The sequence below is a fragment of the Setaria italica genome, chromosome IX (assembly GCF_000263155.2).
Source record: "Setaria italica strain Yugu1 chromosome IX, Setaria_italica_v2.0, whole genome shotgun sequence".
Lineage (NCBI taxonomy): Eukaryota > Viridiplantae > Streptophyta > Magnoliopsida > Poales > Poaceae > Setaria > Setaria italica.
In genome coordinates, this window is record NC_028458.1 from 46,496,997 (window position 1) to 46,516,403 (window position 19,407).

General features: G+C 42.9%; 1 protein-coding gene across 1 annotated transcript; it reads left to right on the forward strand.

The window, feature by feature from the left end:
- Positions 1 to 16,742: 16,742 nt before the first annotated feature.
- Positions 16,743 to 19,325, forward strand: LOC101766631 (bidirectional sugar transporter SWEET12). The gene is made up of 6 exons (XM_004984341.4): positions 16,743 to 16,930; positions 17,077 to 17,113; positions 17,254 to 17,461; positions 17,691 to 17,852; positions 17,971 to 18,090; positions 18,669 to 19,325. Exons 1-6 carry the CDS (start codon positions 16,885 to 16,887, stop codon positions 19,005 to 19,007), a joined length of 912 nt encoding a protein of 303 aa, XP_004984398.1. The 5' UTR covers positions 16,743 to 16,884; the 3' UTR covers positions 19,008 to 19,325.
- Positions 19,326 to 19,407: the final 82 nt, after the last annotated feature.

Genomic DNA, 19,407 nt, shown 5'->3' on the forward strand with positions numbered 1-19,407 from the left:
TCCGCCAGCACAAAGCTTCTTGGTCGTAGGGAGCACCGCAGCACAGATCGCCCCATCTGTGCTGCGTGGGCTATGTGCCGCCAGCACAGAAGCTACCGTGCTGGCAGTCAACTAAGCCCACGCCAGCACAGAGCCCGCCATAAATGCTTGTGTTCATTTTCTTCCCCAAGCAACCTTTCATTTGGAGCTTGCTGAGAGGAGCTCGGGAAAAACTCCAAAAACATCAAATCTAAGCAAGAAGGTTTCACTCTTGATTTCCTTGGAGGAGGTGGCTATATAAGGTAAGTTTGTGCCATTCCAACCTTCTTGTTGAACTTCTATCCATCATATTTAGCTTCATTAGCTTGTCATCTGGATCTAGAACTAGGAGAGAGAGAGGAGAGAAGAGAGAGAAAAAACTAGAAATGGATTATTTTTTAAATAAAATTCTATGGTCATATTATAACCATTACAATGCTATGTTTCTCATTTTAATATAATATAGAAATCTTATTAATTATTACATCCATAGTTTCAATTAATGAAGTTGATTGAATTAATATATAATTGAGTTTGATTTTTTCATTCTTCTTACGAATTATTACATCCTAGGTTTAAATACTCAGGAAAAGCTCCAAAAACACCAAATCTAAGGGGGAAGATTTTGCTCTTGATTTCTCTGAAGGAGGTGGCTACATAAAGTGAGTTTGTGCCATTCCAACCTTCGTTTTCAACTTCTATCCATCATTTCCAACTTCATTAGCTTTGGGGGTAATATAGAATTGTTTAATTGAGTTTCATTTAGGGTAATATAGAATTATTTTTTGTTAAATTTCTTACTACTTATTAGTTAATACATCCATAATTCAATTTAGTTTATGGAATTGCTCATTAATTTAGTTTATGGAATAGCTTATAGGTTGTTAAAGATGGATCAAAGAGCATGGATGTATGGTATACGGAGACATTTGCCAACTTTCATATCATAGGTAGTGAAGTTTGTGGAGGCTGCGGAGAAGCACGCTCGCATTTGCAAGACAAAGCAAATACGTTATCTGTGTTTTGACTGTAGCAACAAAATTGTATTGGAGGATACTAATGTCATCGAGAGGCATTTGATAAAGCGAGGTTTTGTGGATGGCTATACAATTTGGTCTCACCATGAAGAGGTAGGAGGTACTTCCAACAACACAGACATCAATACTTGCTGTGATGAAGTGGGTGGTAATGATGCAAATGACAATGATCATGTCATGATGGATGATGATTACGATCGTGGAGATCAAAATGGTGATCAAACAGATGTGTGTGTGGAACCACAGGTGGACAAAGAACGTGATGTTGATATGGAGGACATGTTGCGCCACATTGAACAGGAAGTGTTGCTAGGGAGTGCTAAATGGTTAGAGAATTTAGAGACACTCAAAAAGGCAGCAAAGGATCGTATGTATGTGGAATGTGGGAAGGAGTGGACAGTGCTGCGTTTCATCCATCATCTCCTTATCCTGAAGGCTAAATTCGGCTGGTCAGACAATAGTTTCAATGATCTCCTTATTCTGCTAGGAAATTTGCTCCCAAAGCCGAACTTTGTGCTAAAAAACACATACGAAGCAAAGAAGATTATCAATCCATTGAAGATGCGTGTGCAGAGAATAAACACGTGTAGGAACCACTACATATTGTACCATGGTGAGTACGCGGCATTGGAAAAGTGTCCAAATTGCGATGCTAGCCATTACAAAAGTAATGCCGATTTCTGTGAGGACCGTGTCGGTTCCTCCAATGGGAATAAGAGGAAGAAGGTTGAAAAGAATAGTGCTGGTGCTCAAGTGGACGACGAGTCCTGTATAGGTACTGACACGATGACTTAACGTAGAGTTCCTGCCTTGGTGAAGTGGTACTTGCTGGTGGTGGACCGTCTGAAGTGTTTGTTCTCAAACCCAAAAACTGCTGAAATGATGACTTGGCATGCTGATCGCCCAGTAAAGGATGACGGAAAGCTTCGACATCCTTCCAATGCTCGCCAGTGGAGGACCTTCGATGCCAATCATCCAGAGTTTTTAGATGAAAAAAGGAATGTACGATTCACGTTGAGTACAGACGGCATGAATTCATTTGGTGAAAAAAGCAGCACGCACAGTACATGGCCAGTGCTGATGACCATATACAACCTTCCTTTTGCTAACCATTCTCACAAAAGAAAGTTCCTTTTGCTAACCATTCTCATACAAAGCTTGAAGCAGCCTGGCATCGACATAGATGTTTTCCTTGAGCCATTGATGGAAGATATGCATAAGCTTTAGGAAGAAGGGGTTCGGATGTGGGATGAATACAGACGAGCACTTCACACTAAGGGCCATTATCTTTGTTACCATCAATGGTTATCCTATCCTGTTTGCCCTGACAGGTTAGGTAAAAGGTAAGACAGCATGCGTAGTTTGCCTGGATGGAATATCATTTATATACCTTAAGGGATCTATGAAGACAGTGTTCATGCGGCATAGGCACTTCTTATTGAAGACGCACAAATATTGCAGGATGAAGGACTTCTTTGATGGTACCAATGAGAATGATTTTGCTCCAAAACCGACTACAAGTAAAATAGTATTTGAAATGTGCGAAGAGGTCAAGTTCAAACTCAGTAAAAAGTCATTAGGTGGTGCTGATAAGTCGAAAAGGGGAAGGAAGCAGGCTAAAACTATAGATGTTGTAGACGTGTTGTTTAAGAAGATGTCTATCTTATTTAAGTATTTGTCATACTGGCGAGAGTTGGCAGTGCGACATGCCATTGATGGGATGCATCTTCAGAAGAATGTGTTCGATAGCACCATCGGATTCTTGAGCTTATCAGGCAAGGCAAAGAACGGACTAAAATCATGAAAGGATCTTATTGACCTTCAAATCAGGTCAGAGCTCCACCCGCAAGAAGTACCTAATAGTAAGCATTACCTTCCCCCGGCTAGCTACAACTTAACACCAGCAGAGAGATTGACTATGTGCAAGTGCTTGCGCGGGTTGAAAGTGCCGACCGGATTCTCATCAAACATCCGGTCACTAGTCTCATTGAAGGACATGACGCTTGCCGGCTATAACTCTCATGATTGCCATGTGATGATCACAGTTTTTCTTGCTATTGCGATCCAGGCTATCAAACCAGTATTCGTCAAGATGGTTAACACACGGATGTGTTACTTCTTCAATGTGATTTCGCAGAAAGTGATTGATTGTGTTGAGTTGGCTAGGCTTCAACTGTTTGTGTCGGAAACTCAGACCCAGCTTGAGATGTGCTTTCCCTCCGTCCTTTTTCGATATCATGGAAAATCTCATGGTTCACATGGTCCAACAAATAACTGAACTAGGGCCTATGTACTTCCATTAGATGTGGACATACGAACGGTTCATGTCGACTCTCAATGGATACATAAGAAACAAGGCCTTTTCAGAGGGCAGCATGATCGAGAGCTACCATACAAAAGAGAGTGTTGATTACTGCATAGATTACATAAAAGATAAGAGAGCTATTGGTTTACCGGAATCTCGGCACGAGGGCAGATTGTCCGGGAGAGGTACTAGTGGAATGAAAAGATTCATTAGACAAGGACAACCAGCAATTGGATAAAGCGCATTCAAGCATTCTACAACAGCTTGCAATAGTGGAGCCCCTCATCGAGCAACACCTAAATGAGGTCCGTGGCTAAAGTAATGGTTGCTCGGAGGATTGGATCATCAAAGAGCAAAAGCGTCAGTTCCCATCATGGTTGAAGGACCATGAGCATCTATTTCAAGGAAATTCCATAGAAGATGTAACATTGACCAGGTTGGCGTCTGGACCATCAAGCAATGTCACCTCATGGCAAGCATATGAAATTAATGGATACACATTTTATACCACCGCAAAGGACAACAAAGGCGTGGCTTACCAAAACAGTGGTGTTTGTATAGAGGTGATTGATACATCCGGAAAGAACATAACTTACTACGGTTTCATAGAGGAAATATGGGAACTTAACTATGGAGAGAATATTCGGATCCCCGTCTTTCGGTGCCAATGGTTCAAACACCAAAATGGTGTTATAGATGATAATTATGGGTTGATACTTTTAGACCTAGCCAATGTAGGTTACAAAGATGACCCATGGGTACTCGCTGAGCGTGTCGCACAGGTATTCTACATAATCGACCCTATGAATGCAAAGGAGCACATCGCCGTCTCCGGAAAATAAAGGATCCTTGGAGTTGAAGGTGTAGAGAACATTGAGATTACAATCAGTATAAGGAATTGGACCTTTTCAAAGACCATGAACGAATAATCATGCGTGTTGAAGCAAACATTGATAAATCCATGAAGCCATGGTTACGTACTGACTGTGAAGGAAGAATTGTTAAAGGATAAATTACATTTATTTTCTTTTATGTTGTTTGACTAATTAATATTCTTGTAAGACTTATTAATTATCTTGTAACAAAATCAATTAAAAGAAGGAATCTCAATGGGCAATTGGAATTGCAGCCCTGGAACACTAGGTGGAGTGTCATCATGCTCGAAATGTCCATAACCACCTCCATGGCCGCCACCACCACGGAGGCCACCTCCACGACCGCCACCACCACGGGGAAAAGAATTTCCACTTGCCATACTTAGCCCAAACTATCCACATAAAATTTACAAAATGCACAGAATAAAAGATTATCCAAAATAATGGAAGAAAATTACAATTGTTGTTTTAGATCTCATGAACATTGTCATAACTAATTCTAGCATATTTATTATCATTTTTCAATTACGTGGAGTAAAAATCATATAAATGTGGAGTAATTTCATATAGGATACAAATAGTATAGTATAAATGTGGAGTAATTGCATGATGTGCATAATTTCATATAGGATACAGATAATCAAATAAACAACTTTATTGTGGATAACCATATATATGTGGATATAATTTCAATAAAATAATCATATAATATTATTTCATAGATAACACAAATTATAATGAGTAGTTAGTTCACTTGTCACTACGGGTTGAAACACCCTATAACTCATGAGGTGTTTCAACCTAATAGTGACAAGTGAACTAACTACTTCCATATAATTTTTGTTATCTATAAAATAATTTTTTTAAGTTGACTAAATAACATTTATATCCATGTGTAAAATTTTGAAACAATTTCAATTATTTGGCAAGTATTTGAATCCTTTTAAACTTTTTTTAAAGCACTGCGTTGGTGGGCGCTAAGGCAGCCCGCCAGCGCTGTGCCCCTCCATACATACTTCACGCCGGACTCAAAAATTTCCCAAGTCCTGCCGTGAAATCCAAACGACGCCGTCAGGCTACCAAATTTTCCCGCGGAACCGCTGCCGGTCATTGGAGTGCCACCTCACCTCCCGGAGCCCGCTGCCCCCGCCGCACTCCCGAAGCGCCGCCGCTTCGCCTGCCGAGTGGCGCCGCCTTGCCTCCTCTACCGCCACGACGCTGCCGCCTCCACCTCGACGCCAGTGCCTCCTCGACGGCGCCTCAACACCTGCCGAACCACCCACGGCCGCCGCTTCTCCCCGCTGCTCCCACCGCAACGTCATGCCGCACCGCCGCTCCTCCCCGAGCCGCGCCTCCTCCCCAACCGCCGGCGCGCCAAACGTCCCCGAGGCCTCCACACCGCCGCCGGCCCTCCCCAAGGTCTCCGCGCCGCCCGCGGCCCTCCCTGAGCCTCAGTGAGTTTAAAATTTGAAACGATTTAAACTCAAAGATATTTTGCTGTCCAACTAAATAGAGGATAGAAAAACATGTTTTTGCATAATAACTGCTAATGCAACTTGATATTTTCCAATGTTATAGTCAACGTAAGGTCATATCCAAATTGAGTTCGAACATATTATGAGGTATTCAAATCTCAAAGTTTGACTTGAATTATAAGAAACTATCTGAGAGATGTATCACTTTGGAAACAAGTATATGTTGCCACTTCAATTTGTAGAATTTTATGACCAAATTTAGAATTTGTAAATCAGTTTCAAAACTATCAAAATTTCTACCAAACAACTTATATGTAGTTTACTAAATATAAAAATTGTACTGGTGTATATAAGATAATTATTTTTATGTGTTACTTCACAATGGTGCAAAAAATGAAAAAAAAAGAAAAATGTTAAGTAGAGTAGAAATGAAATAAGGTTTGCATAAGAAATATTTTGAACCAATAGAAATATTTTTATGTCAAATGCATAAGAAATATTTTGAGTGCAATATTTTGAACCAATTGAAATATTTTGTGACCAATTGAAATATTTTGAACCAATTGAAATATTTTGAACCAAATGATATTTTGAACCAATTAGGTGTACAAATTTGTGTTGATATGCATAAATTCATGAATAATTTTTAATTGCAAGTATTACAATTTTGCATATTAAGAGCGACTGAATCCGCTGAGGACGATTCTGATTCCGATGGCTCATTTGGATCGTATTCTACTCCACCTGAGTACGAACCAAGCCCACCTAGGACTCGCAGGCCTCTAGATGAAGATGACCCTGAATACAATCCAATCGCAGATCATCACGTACCTGCATGCACATTCATATACTAGTTAGTGATGCGTTTGTTGTTCACATGAAGATGATAAACTCCAACTATTGTTTTCTCTATAGAACGATGACCAATCACCGATTCATTCACCGCCACGGCGTCGTAGAACATCAACTCTGCAGGAAAGCGAGGTAGCTGCCTCTTCACCACAGCCTTCGGCTACAACTCCTTCCAGTATTGCTTCGAAAAAGCAACATGGGAAAAGAAGCCGAAACCAGAACCCTGAGAAAGGTACTCTCATCATAGAAATGCTTGGCTCCAAAGGTGAGCTCATATTACCTGAGGGGATAACTGCTAGGTTTCGGAACATATGTGGAGCTATTGTCAAGGACAAATTGCAGACCTGGATCACGACTAGTAACTGGAAGAATGTGCCTACCACTACGAAGGATGTTTTGTGGGCCACATTGAAAGAAAAGTTCACTTTTCCTGAAGGTCAAGAGGATTCTGCAAGAAAATTTGCTAAGGGCCTCCTTGGGAGATGTTTCAGGAATTGGAGGTTTATTCTTAATACAGACTATGTAAAGAAAGGCAAGAATGTTAGGGATGACTTCAGTAGGATTCCTTCAGAAATGTGGGAGAAGTTTGTACAATAGAAGAACACGCCAGAAGAAAAAGCCCTGAGCAGGAACGCTATGAAAGCCACTGAGAACCCCTATCACTTGGGTGCGGGAGGGTACGCAACCAAGATCGCTAAATGGAGGAGAGAGGAAGAAGAACAGAGGATAGCTGGTTTACCGGATTTGTTTGAAGGCTTGGATGAGCGCAGCAGGAATTGGGTGCTAGCTCGAGTTCTGGTATGCACACCAGAGGGCAAGGTTACATTCAAACACCCAACAACAAAGAAAATTTACAAGAGGTTGGAACAACTCACCGAGTTGCAAAACAAGGGTCTTTTCAAGTCGGACAGGAAGAGAGATCAGCTAATCTCCACGATCGGAACCGCGGAGCACCCTGGGCGTGTTCGGGGGATGTCATCAACATTGCCCTGGGGTAAAGCATTCCAGAACGACCAAGGAAGCTACAGGAAGCGGGACCGTTATAAGAAAGACCTTGAGGAGAAGATGAGAACAATCACCAAGCAGGAGCTGATTGAGTTCTTCGCCACCCAGCAAGCACAAGCGATGACCAACCCTAGTATTCTTGCCACCCCTGCAGTTAGCCAACACAGGATACGTTGCTCCGAGTACTACTGGGTCCATTGCAAAAGTGAGGTATCCCATAGACAAGATACAATTGTATACACCATGTAGGTTGGTGATACCTTGTGGAAGAAAACAAAATAAGTTTCGAGAGGTCGCAACCGGCATGGCAGTAACGGCTCGTGTTCCCAAAGGAACCCCGCCAGAATACTCCTGGGTGCAAGTTTTTACTGTGTTGGATGAGTCATGCGAGCTTGATATCCCTACTGATAAGGGGATTGAGGTTCTCGGTGATGCGATGAACCAGTACATACTGTGGCATCGCCGAGATATCGTTCTGAATATTAATGCATCGCCAGAAACCTCACGGTCGAGCCAAGATGAACCCATGGTACAGTCAAATGTTGACACGGCACAGCCGACGCAGTCACATGTGCAGTTAGCTACCACTAAGGGCGGGTAGCCGACTCAGTCACATGTGCAGTTAGCTACCACTAAGGGAGGGTAGCGGACTCAGTCACATGTGCAGTTAGCTACCACTGAGGGCGGGTAGCCGACTCAGTCACATGTGCAGGGAGCTACCAATAAGGTCAAGCAGCCAATGCCGCTATCACCTATTCTAGAAGGTCTCACTGAGGAGGAATGGACTTCGTTTCTCCAAGGCGATGATCCAACATCACCGAGGCCGCCATCTCTACCTCCCCAGCCGCCAGCGGTACCTCGTATGGTTAGGACATATGATAATAAGGATCCATCGACACAAGTTGACAAGTTCTTAAATGTACTGAAGAACAAGGCTTCATCTTCCAATGAGAAATCTGTAGCATGCGGCCTCTCTCGGCGAAAGGAAATAGATGAAGGCCTCAATTTCTTTGCATCAGATGAAGTCCCAGATAGATATAAGCATGGCAAACCATTCTTGTATCGGTGGGATTTGCTGGAGGACCCATGGGAACTTAATAAGCTGCATGGATGGATCATGGACGCAATGAAGCAAGGCATTCGAGCAATCACCGCCCGTATCCCAAAAAAGGCTTTCCTTGGTGCTTGTTATTACGAGATTGTGATCGATTTCGAGGATTAGCACAGACTTTACCATCATCAACATCTCGACGTCCAGCTCATTCAAACATGGTGCTTGTAAGTCCACATGTACCGCATACACAAGTTTTATGTACATACGTATATATATTGTCTAGTACCTGAGCGACTACCTATTCTGCAGGATGCAATGGAAAGAGGAAGAATTGACGAATGACAGGTACTCGGTAGCGTACCTTGACCCAGCATGAATTAGCGAGCCAGAGCAGAAGTTCAAATTGAATGAAAGGGTCAAAGCAGAAATGGAAGCAGTACAGACACAAGCGGAGAAAAATGCTATAAAGGAAAAGGCCCACAAAAAAGAAATGCACAAAGTGTCCGTGTACATTGCAAGAGTTATGAGGAAAAAGGCTCACAAGCAGCAGATCATGGGGGCTTACAATTTTTGGTAAGCTAGCTAGTTTAAATTACTATTTATATAATTGGTGCTAATTAATGCCATCTATAATATAAATTATTCTAATATAATGTAGAGACCACTGGATTTGCATATGTATTTGCCACAAGCTTGGATTTGCAATGATCCTCAACTCAGCCAGATTTACCAAAGATAGTTACAAGGAATTCATAGGCATTGTACAAAAGTAAGACATCCCTTGGCAGTACTTAAATGCATGTTGGCATGTTGAGATTCTATGCACCTAAGTTGTATTACTAACTCTTGTCTTTATATCCTCAAAGTGCGCAAAGGCTTTACGTACTGAAAGGTGGGGAATGCCTTGAAAACAGGAAGAAAGTGATGAAAATAATAACACATAGATGGGTAAGAACATAAAAACTGGGTTTATTTTCTTATAATGTAGACTTGTCATTTATAACAACTCATCATTTTTCTATTTGATTGTAGTGCCACAAGCAACCTCCTGGCTCTATGCTATGCAGATATTACGTGTGCGAGTTCCTCAGAAACAATGGGAGGTATCGGATGAACCTCAAAGATGTAAGTCTCTTACACACTGCCATGTGCTAACTTTCTAATGGTAATACATTCTAATCTTCATTTACTGTATACCTGCAGATGCCTAGGATCGACACTCGCAATGCAGCGCTCGAAGACTGAGGCATCATCAACATTTGTAGGGACATGGCGAGGTTCATCCAACGGGAGATTTGTCATGAGGACGGAGAATTCTTTGATCCAAATGGCGTGTTGGCGGCGAACGAATGCACACGTCTTCGTAGATGGACCCAGTCGTAGATGGACGAATAGCTCTATTCCAATTGTTGAATTATGTGAATTATTTATTATTCAAGTTAGTTGAATAATGTGAATTATCGATTATATACTATGCAGTTTTTAATAATATGAATTATTTATTATTTAAGTTCGTTGTTATGTGGTTGGAGACACATTTTTAAATTTGGCGGCTAAAAATTGGTGGAAAATAGAAATTATAAATAAATCACGGGAAATAATATATAGGATGGGAAAATAAATATTCTTGGCATACAGAAAGCCTCCGTGCTGGCAAGTAGCTAACATCGCCCACCAGCACAGAGCGGTTTGTACTGGCCGGCGAGCACCCGCCAGCATAGACCGCCATTTATGCTGGCTCAAAGTTGCTGACAGGTGCTCGACCCATCAGCTCATAGCCCTTTTAGCCGCCAACACAAATCTTTTGTGGCCTGGTGTTACTCCGTTAGGTAGTCATTGAGCCTAGCAACAACTTTATACGAGTAATTGGGACCGTGCACATTAATAATTTTATTTTAACTGGTCATGCTGATGAAACATTATATTATATGTAGGCTAATATCCATGGATATTCCATGTAAATTCTAGGAATAATATCCAAATTGGAGCGATGAAGCAAATCTAAATCCACCGAGTCCAAGAAACAGAAAAAAGTCCAACTAACTCACCATTACTAGTTAGTTGGACTTCAACGTGGAGTACTTTGTGAGTCTCCATGTGATCATCACGAGACGTGTTACGAAAAAAAATAAATTTAAAAAAATTGTACCAAAAATCAGAAATATCTAAGTCTCTAACCATAAATCTAGTAGATTCTAATAGTCATTGATAATGATAGCTATTGGATCTATTGTGTTTTCTAAAAAAATACCAACATCTTATATTATAAAAATAGTCTAAATTAAACCCTAAATCTATATCTAAATTATCAACCTATGTTATTATGAAAAATAACATAAAGTAACCCCTAATCTTTATCTGAATTATCCACCTACTATAAAAAGTAATCTAAATAATTACCCTAAATATGCATCTAAATTACCTAGGTTGATATAATTAAAAATACGCTAAAGTAATCCCTGAATCTACATCAAAATTGTATATATCTATCATTATAAACAAGTTAGCAATTATACAAAGTTCCCATTGACCCAACCCGGTAGCTCGCTAGCTAGTGCATCCACCTCAAAGCTTTCTTTTTCGAACAACTCACATCAAAGCTTTCTCTCGATCGCCAACGGCGGATCGACATGCTTGTTCGTGTGGTCAACACGGTGTGCAGCACTGCAGGTGATCTGCAGCTGGCAGCAGAGGCTTAAGTGAAGTACTGTGCATGTGTATACAAATGTGACCTTGATCACTCTATCAGTTAGGTTGCATGTTACCTTATACGTTTGTTATGCCAAAAGGCAGGTGCCGTACATTCCCATTCCCAGTGGGGGATCGGAGCGATAAAAAGCGTTAGGCATGCGCACACATAGGAGCGTTTGGTTTACTTATTTTTAGTACATGTCACATCAAATATTTAGATATTAATTATGAGTATTAAACATAGACTATTTACAAAACTCATTGTACAGATGGAGGCTAAACGGCGAGACGAATCTATTAAACCTACTTAATCCATTATTAGCAAATGTTTACTGTAGCAGCACATTGTCAAATCATAGACTAATTAGGCTTAATAGATTCGTCTCGCCATTTAGCCTCCACTTATGTAATGGGTTTTGTAAATGATCTATGTTTAATACTCCTAATTAGTATCTAAACATTTGATGTGATGGGTGCTAAAAATAAGCAAAAGTAATCAAACGGTCCCATAATCACATCAACTACAATCTATGTCTGGTGTCCAACATCCTATCCGTTCATAGACTATCATCAAATCCATGCAAGAGTTAACATGCATGCAAGCAGTTCTCTTGTACAAACATTTGACACGTCTAAGCAGGGGCACACATCCGTCGCCTGTGCGTGCCTGTGTAAGACCGAAATTCTCCGGGCCAGTTTTGGAATATTGGACATGTATGAAATTCATGTAAAATTCACACGGTTCTTAATACTCTATGTACTTCTTGCCAATTTTTTTTTGAAAAACTTACGCTCAGTATCTGTGTAGCAAATTGTGATACATACGCTTCTGATTGAAATTGTGTCTCTTGGTGTCTACCTTTCCAGAGATGGTAATTAAAAAGCTTCGTGTGCCTGCCGGGCTCTAGATCGATCAAGTTCTTTTTTTTCTTGAAAATAAGTCTATTTCTTATTTAAGAAGCTAGGTGTGTGGCTGGTGTATCTAGCTATTTTTTAGAAAGAAAAAAGTGTAATACAATTCCACTACATTTCCCTATATCTTTTTGATGAACTTGTTTACTCATTTGAAAGTTAGGTCATCGGGAATTTGTACATTTACAATGATCAGTACATATAGAGTAGAGAGTGGTACAGATTTGCGAAGCTAGTTGCACTTTAATGTTCTTCAGTTTTTTAGCTGAGAGCAGTGGCGGAACTGTGGGAGGGCCGGCGGGGGCTATGGCCTCCCCCAACAATTTTTTTTTCTACTACCCTTATCAATTATCAGTCCACATCAGCACTCAGCAGGTCAAAAGACCGTAGGGCCAATTGGCATTCTGGCAACTGTTACCCAGTACCCAACAATGCATGCACGCACATAGGTGGTCAGGCGCCTGTTCACGTACCTAATCACGCAACGTTTCATTCTAATCTCACGACGTGCCGACGCCACCAAAACCTCGCCCGATGCCTGATCGCCTACCACCTGCAGTCTGTGGACTGCCGGAATCTTACACTGCCATTGCGCCATTGACGACGGGCTGCGGCAGCGTGGTTGCAATGGAGGGCAACATCACGGCCGACCCTCTTGCTTCTAATATTCCTCCTCCATCTCAAACCAATGTAAGCAAATTCTATTTTCCTAAGCCATATCGGTATATTCCCTAAATTATTTTCGATTTTATTTCTTGTCTCATAAAATCATAGGATTTTTTGATAAAATTAGGCAAATCCTTGTACGCGAAAAATTGGGACAAATTACTAAATTCTTGAACCAGCAAATGTTTGTTTGCCCCCTTTAATTTTCTCTCCAGTTTCGCCACTGGCCGAGAGATCCCACCTAGCATGTTATGCCACTCAGATCTCCAAAACGATCCCCATTGTTCAGTTAGGAGGAAAGGCCGGCATTATCTAATCATGAAACATCAAAAGAACTACTCTATCCATTAATTTGTTATATCATGTATGCACTACCTGGAATGGATAGCTCATGATGACTTGCAATTTTTACCATGCATGAAAGTACCTCCTCCATTGTAAAATGTAGGATATGTTTAAGTTTTGTTCGTGAGTCAAACTTTTAACTTCGATCGGGTTTATTGAAAAATAGGTTACCGTCTACAATACCAATAAATAACCTATCAAGGCATTATTGTTGTTATGTTTGCTACTCATAGTGGAAAATTTGGAACGAGAAGCAGGCACGACTCCACTCATCTATAATTCCAACTGTAATCCCGTATCTATCCTGGTTGGAAGCTGCGAATGACAGCCGGAGCTAGACCAGCTACTCCTTGGTTCTGAACGATCGAGTGGTAGTGTTTGAGGTTTCCTTTTTTTCTGTGTGTGTGTTCGAGACAGAGTGAAAGCCGCATTAGCTTTAGCTAGTCCATGCATATATACATGTATGTATAGATATATATATATAGATGGTCGACGACTGCTGTCGGGCATCGAGTGGTGCATCTGAATCCCAGGAGGTGCATGGCCAATAGTCTCCCTCTCATCAGCACTTTGATGATCCATCCATCATCACCATGTTTAATTTACATGATGATGCTACAGTGCATATCACTAGCTAGCCCTGCGCGTGCGAATCCTGCGGTATCTTTGTGCCTTTCCATCCAAGAAACTGAGTCGCGACGCTTTTGCTGCCACATGTCCCACCCAGAACTGAACCGCCATTACTATACAAGGGCTGCTCGCATGCACTGAGAGCCCTAGCTAGTGCACATCGATGATGCAATCGACGGGTGCAAACAGTGCAGCATAGCCTGATATTACTCGATCTCCGTTGTTCATGCATGTTTGTTAGCGGCCAGCTTCCGTACATGCATATGCAATGTGCCTCATGCCCTCATACTTTCACCTGTACATGGTTAATATAATTAAGATGCTAGTGCTCTCCAGCCTGACAATTAACTTTGTTTGCAGTGCTAGTAGAGATCAATGTATGATCTGTATGCACGCTACTTCCTCCGTTCACGATTATATAAGCCCGTTTAGAACAATACTACCAGAATCGTGAATTACCTTGGCGGATAAAAACCACCAAGGCATATACGATTTACCGTTCAGAAAAGTGTGCATTTCCTTAGCTGCTTTTAAAGACCGCCATGGAATGACATTTTATTGGCTGTTAACGTGCGCCGCCAAGGAAAGTACTGTATACCTTGGTGGCTTCAATTCGGCTACCAAGGTAATTCCAGTTTGGTGAAGCAAATTAGTTTATTTTTGAACTAAATAGTTTATCCTAAACGTCGTGTATTTTGAAGGAGGGAGTATATTGGAAACCGTGTCGATGTCACGATGAACTTGCATTTGTGATTGGAGTAATTTTTAACGGCTGATGGAGTGATCGGATAGGCTCTCTAGCTATCTCTTGTATCCCGAGTGATCTGCTGACATCTGGATGGGCAGAGAGAAGAGATTGATGCCGATCGCCGAGCTAGAAAGCTACGGCCAGGACGAGCTGGGGTTTCCATCTTATTCCATTCCATTGATGGTGATGCTACCTTAGTTGCCTATGACGATAACACGGGTTATTAATTTGACCAGCCAATGCCCGGCCCTTCTCATGCAAAGCGTCCGAGAGGTCACTAAACGGCCACCTTAGCTAGTCTTAGCATGTTCACAAATATCTCATATACTAATATACATATAGAACATATACTTTAGTTTTTCAAAGACGGATGCAGGCCTAGCTGGTGGCTATAGCCTGCCACAACTGTGACGACAATGCCTTTCACTACTGCTGCAAAATTTGACAACCAAATGAGCCACTGATAAATGGGTAATAATGTTGAAGAAAAAAGCATGACAGGAAAAAAAAAAGATGGCAAATAACCAAACCCTTATGCTACTAAGACTTGTTCAAATTTCTACCTAAAGTGTGACAAATCGTTGGCAACCAACCAAACATGTCCGAAATTGCTGGTCAAACCGGAACACACGCATAATGTCCATCGGTCATCACTTGCTTTTTTTTGTCCAAGATAAACTTGGTTTGGCAGCTACTACTCACTCGGAATGTTACTGCACGGGCACGATGCATGGCAACATAATTACCCTGGAAAAGCGGGGGTTAGAGCTGGCCAGCCAGCTCGCCGGGCACGCATGCACGTCTGCGGCGGTGATCGACCCAAGCCTAGCGTAGGCTGCGCAAGTGGACGGCTCTGATCGCACCGCGGCCTAACGACGTGTGTGTAGTAACCCCTGGGTGCTCGGTTGCTTACCGCGCTAGCTTTTGACTCGCCCTCCCGCGTAGCATCTCATCTATCCATGCATGCATGCATGGTTGTGGTTGTGGTGGTCCAAAGTAACCGTGCCACTAGGGGTAGTTGCTGGTACGGATTTTTCACCAGCACTTTGTTAACTTGGTAAAAAGGGGGGATTTATTATTTCACTGGCATGATTGCAACTTTGCCGGATATGATTCTGCATGCCCCCAAGGCCCAAGCAACTATTGTCTAGAACTTTCACCCGCTTTCTAAAACGATTAATCGCCAATGAGAACTTCAAAGTTCAGATATATGATGGGATCCATGCATATGCCTGCCTGCCAGACACTATAGTGCTTGATGGTTAAAGGAAATAAAAGTGTGCTCTTTTCTGTACCCATCAAATAAAACGATGGAGTTGGAATTCCAGCTCCCTCATCATAAAGTATGTGCTTAGTGTATTTTTCTCTTTAAAAACTCTTGGAGTATTTTACTCCCTCCAGTCAGTTATACTTGACACGTTCGGACAGGAAAAGCTAGATGTTTTAGCTTGATTTTTGTTGTCTGAAATACCAACTAAATCTTATTTGCCCATTTGGCATCAAAGCCTACCTCTCCTTACTACCCTAGTTTGAAAACATAAGGTATGGTCGTTGATCTAACTTGCCCACTAGCTTGGTGCAGTCTTTAAAACTAAACTTTGATCATCCCCGTGTTACCAAATTACAGAAATTTGGAATGAATTAATCCCCGTGGAGAGTTGTTTATTTTCTGTAAGCGCAAAAACCTGCTGATCATGCATATCGATCAAGAAGAAGCTATAGACCGATCAACATGCACTGCGCTCTTGTTATCATGAACGAGGGGGCGTCGTCGAAGAGATCGACACATGTAGTCTACGCAGCCATGTGACAAACCCAAGCAAATACCCATGTGTCAACCGAGACGCATCCTTAGCGCGACATGTCGCGGATTACCGACACATAAGCGTGCCCAAGGATGTGATTAGGATTGGGGTGTCAAGTGCGCCCGGCCACACGTATGCGCCGGCCGGAAGGCAAACTAGCTAAAGCTCAACCTGATAATTCAGTGGTGGTGGTGGTGGCCATGCATCGAGACTCTCCGTTCTCCTCGGATTTATCGGAGTTTTTAAGTGGCGGGAGGCTCCTTTCCCGGCCCTATAAATACCAAGGGGTTGCGAAGGAAACTTGCATTGTGTCATGTGGTAGAGAGACCAGAAGGAGCAGCACACACAACCTAGCCGGCAGCAGCTTCCCAAGAGGGATCTCCTCTTTGGCAGCGCTGTTGTATAAGCTAGCCTTTATTTGTCTATAGAGAAGCAGGGAGATTAGTGTTGTTGAGCATCCTTCAAGATGATTACCGTTGGGCACCCGTTGGTCTTTGCTGTGGGGATCCTAGGTACATGCTGCACCATCCCATGCAGTACATGCATGTTGTTAACAATATCACAATTTTAGGAACGATATACTAATCACTAGCAAAGTGCATAACCATATACGCAGATTGGAGACACGTGAGCTAACATTTTCATGTCTGTTTTGCAGGCAACATCTTGTCGTTCCTGGTCACCCTTGCACCAGTGTGAGTATGATATAGTGTTGAAAACTGCTTCTCTCATCTCCTCTCCTCTCACATGGACGCTATAGATGGCTGCCAAATTACCATTAATTGGTAATTAATCTTCTCCCCCTCATAATTACCTCACTATGTACTGCATGCAGGCCGACGTTTTACCGCGTGTACAAGAAGAAGTCGACGGAGTCGTTCCAGTCGGTGCCGTACGTGGTGGCGCTGCTGAGCGCAATGCTGTGGCTCTACTACGCGCTGCTGAGCATGGACGTCCTCCTCCTCTCCATCAACGCCATCGCCTGCGTCGTCGAGTCTGTCTACCTCGCCATCTACCTCGTCTACGCGCCCAGGAACGCAATGGTATGCATGGTACTTTTCATTAATTTGCTGGTTCATCGTCTAGGTAATTATAAGTCGTTTTATTTTTTTTCAGTGCATAGATATTTGTATATACCTAGATATCGTGTATGTCTAGATGCATACAAATATTTATAAATCTAGAAAAATCAGAATAACCTAGTACAGTTTGGAACGGAGGAGGTATATAGCAATCGTATATATCTCTGATATCGTCGGCATGCGTGCACAGGTTTTCACCGCGAAGCTGCTGTGCATCATGAACATGGGGCTCTTCGGGGCCATGGTCGCCTTCCTGCAGTTCTTTGTCGAGGGCCGCCGCCGCGTCTCCATCGCCGGCGGCGTCGGCGCCGCCTTCGCACTCGCCGTCTTCGTCGCTCCTCTCGCCATCATCGTAAGCTATCTTGTCTTATACCAGCACTAAGCCACTAACAACGTAACTATACTGATTATATTACTAGTAGTTACTTGGATCAAGTAACCAAACGAGCTGTTGAATTTTGCAACAACAGCGGCAGGTGATCCGGACCAAGAGCGTGGAGTTCATGCCCGTCTGGCTCTCCTTCTTCCTGACCATCAGCGCCGTCGTCTGGTTCTTTTACGGCCTCCTCATGAAAGATTTCTTCGTCGCGGTAAAGCATACCCCTCTTCCGTTCATTTTTTTTCTTTTCACTTTTAATCATCTCGTCCTAGCTTTCCTAACTTTTTTCAAGCAGGCTTCCAAAGGTCGTAGATAGCCCCAGCTTAAGGTGCCATTAAATGGTTTAATACACGTACTTTTATGTAAAATCACGCATAGTGAAGTACAGGTGTTTGCGCTTGTGTCACGACTCACGAGCCAGCTGTTTTCTGTCTACTACAGAACCTAACAAAAAGATCACACACACTCCACATACCAATTAGCTAGTGACACCATCTTTTTGCAAAATTAAAGCAAAGGAAAACGTATTTGCAAGGGCAAAAGGCCAGCTATAGTGACTCCCGTGTTCTTGAAAAGTCAGCATGCAATTAAACAAACGCCCAAGGCAGCTACTCCGTAGATATATAGCACTAACAGCTAGTCCATTTTTTTTCTTGGTTTTTATGAAACATCGTCGCAGGTAGTCCAAATGAATATGCATTTATATAACTGATCTCATCAGGGAAAATTTGTGATTAGTTGACTGATGAAACAAACGTATTAATTGCCGGGGTGCCTGTGCGTGTGCAGATGCCCAACGTGCTGGGCCTACTGTTCGGCCTGGCCCAGATGGCGCTCTACTTCGTGTACCGCAACCCCAAGAAGAACGGCGCCGTGTCGGAGATGCAGCAGGTCGTCGCGCAGGCCGCCGACGCCGCCGAGAAGGAGCAGCAGCAACAGGCCCACGTCGCGGCGGCCACCCTCGACGCCGACGGGGAGGAGGCGGTGCGCGCCGACGACGGCGCCAAGGACGACGTCGTCGTCGACATCATGCCACCACTGCCGCCGCTACCAGCGGAGAGGGCGCCGCCGCTGCCGCCTCCGCCGGCGATGATCATCCCGCAGCCGAGGGCCGTGGAGGTGGTCTGATCGACCACGGTGATGGGTGGAGATCGACGTGTATCGATCTGGAGCGCACACGTGCACGACTGACCTAACTATTATTGCTTGCTGCTCGTTGGATTATTTACTTTGTGTGCGGCCTATTTATGTGTATGTATCGCGTGGCACCACGGTACAAGTAGACGCCTATAAAGCTATGCATAGGAGTATACGTATATGTATGTAACGAATGAATGTCTCCTGTGGTGCACGTGCACGTACGTATACGTGTTGTTAAGTTCGTTTAAATCCGTGTACTGTGTATGTGATGATCATCAGTAGCCGTAGGATTATTTGGCCTTGTGTGCTGGGCTACCTGACGGACGGTCCATGACTGGAGATCGGATGCACGCGTGTACTGGTACACCATTTGTTTAGCCTCTCTCCG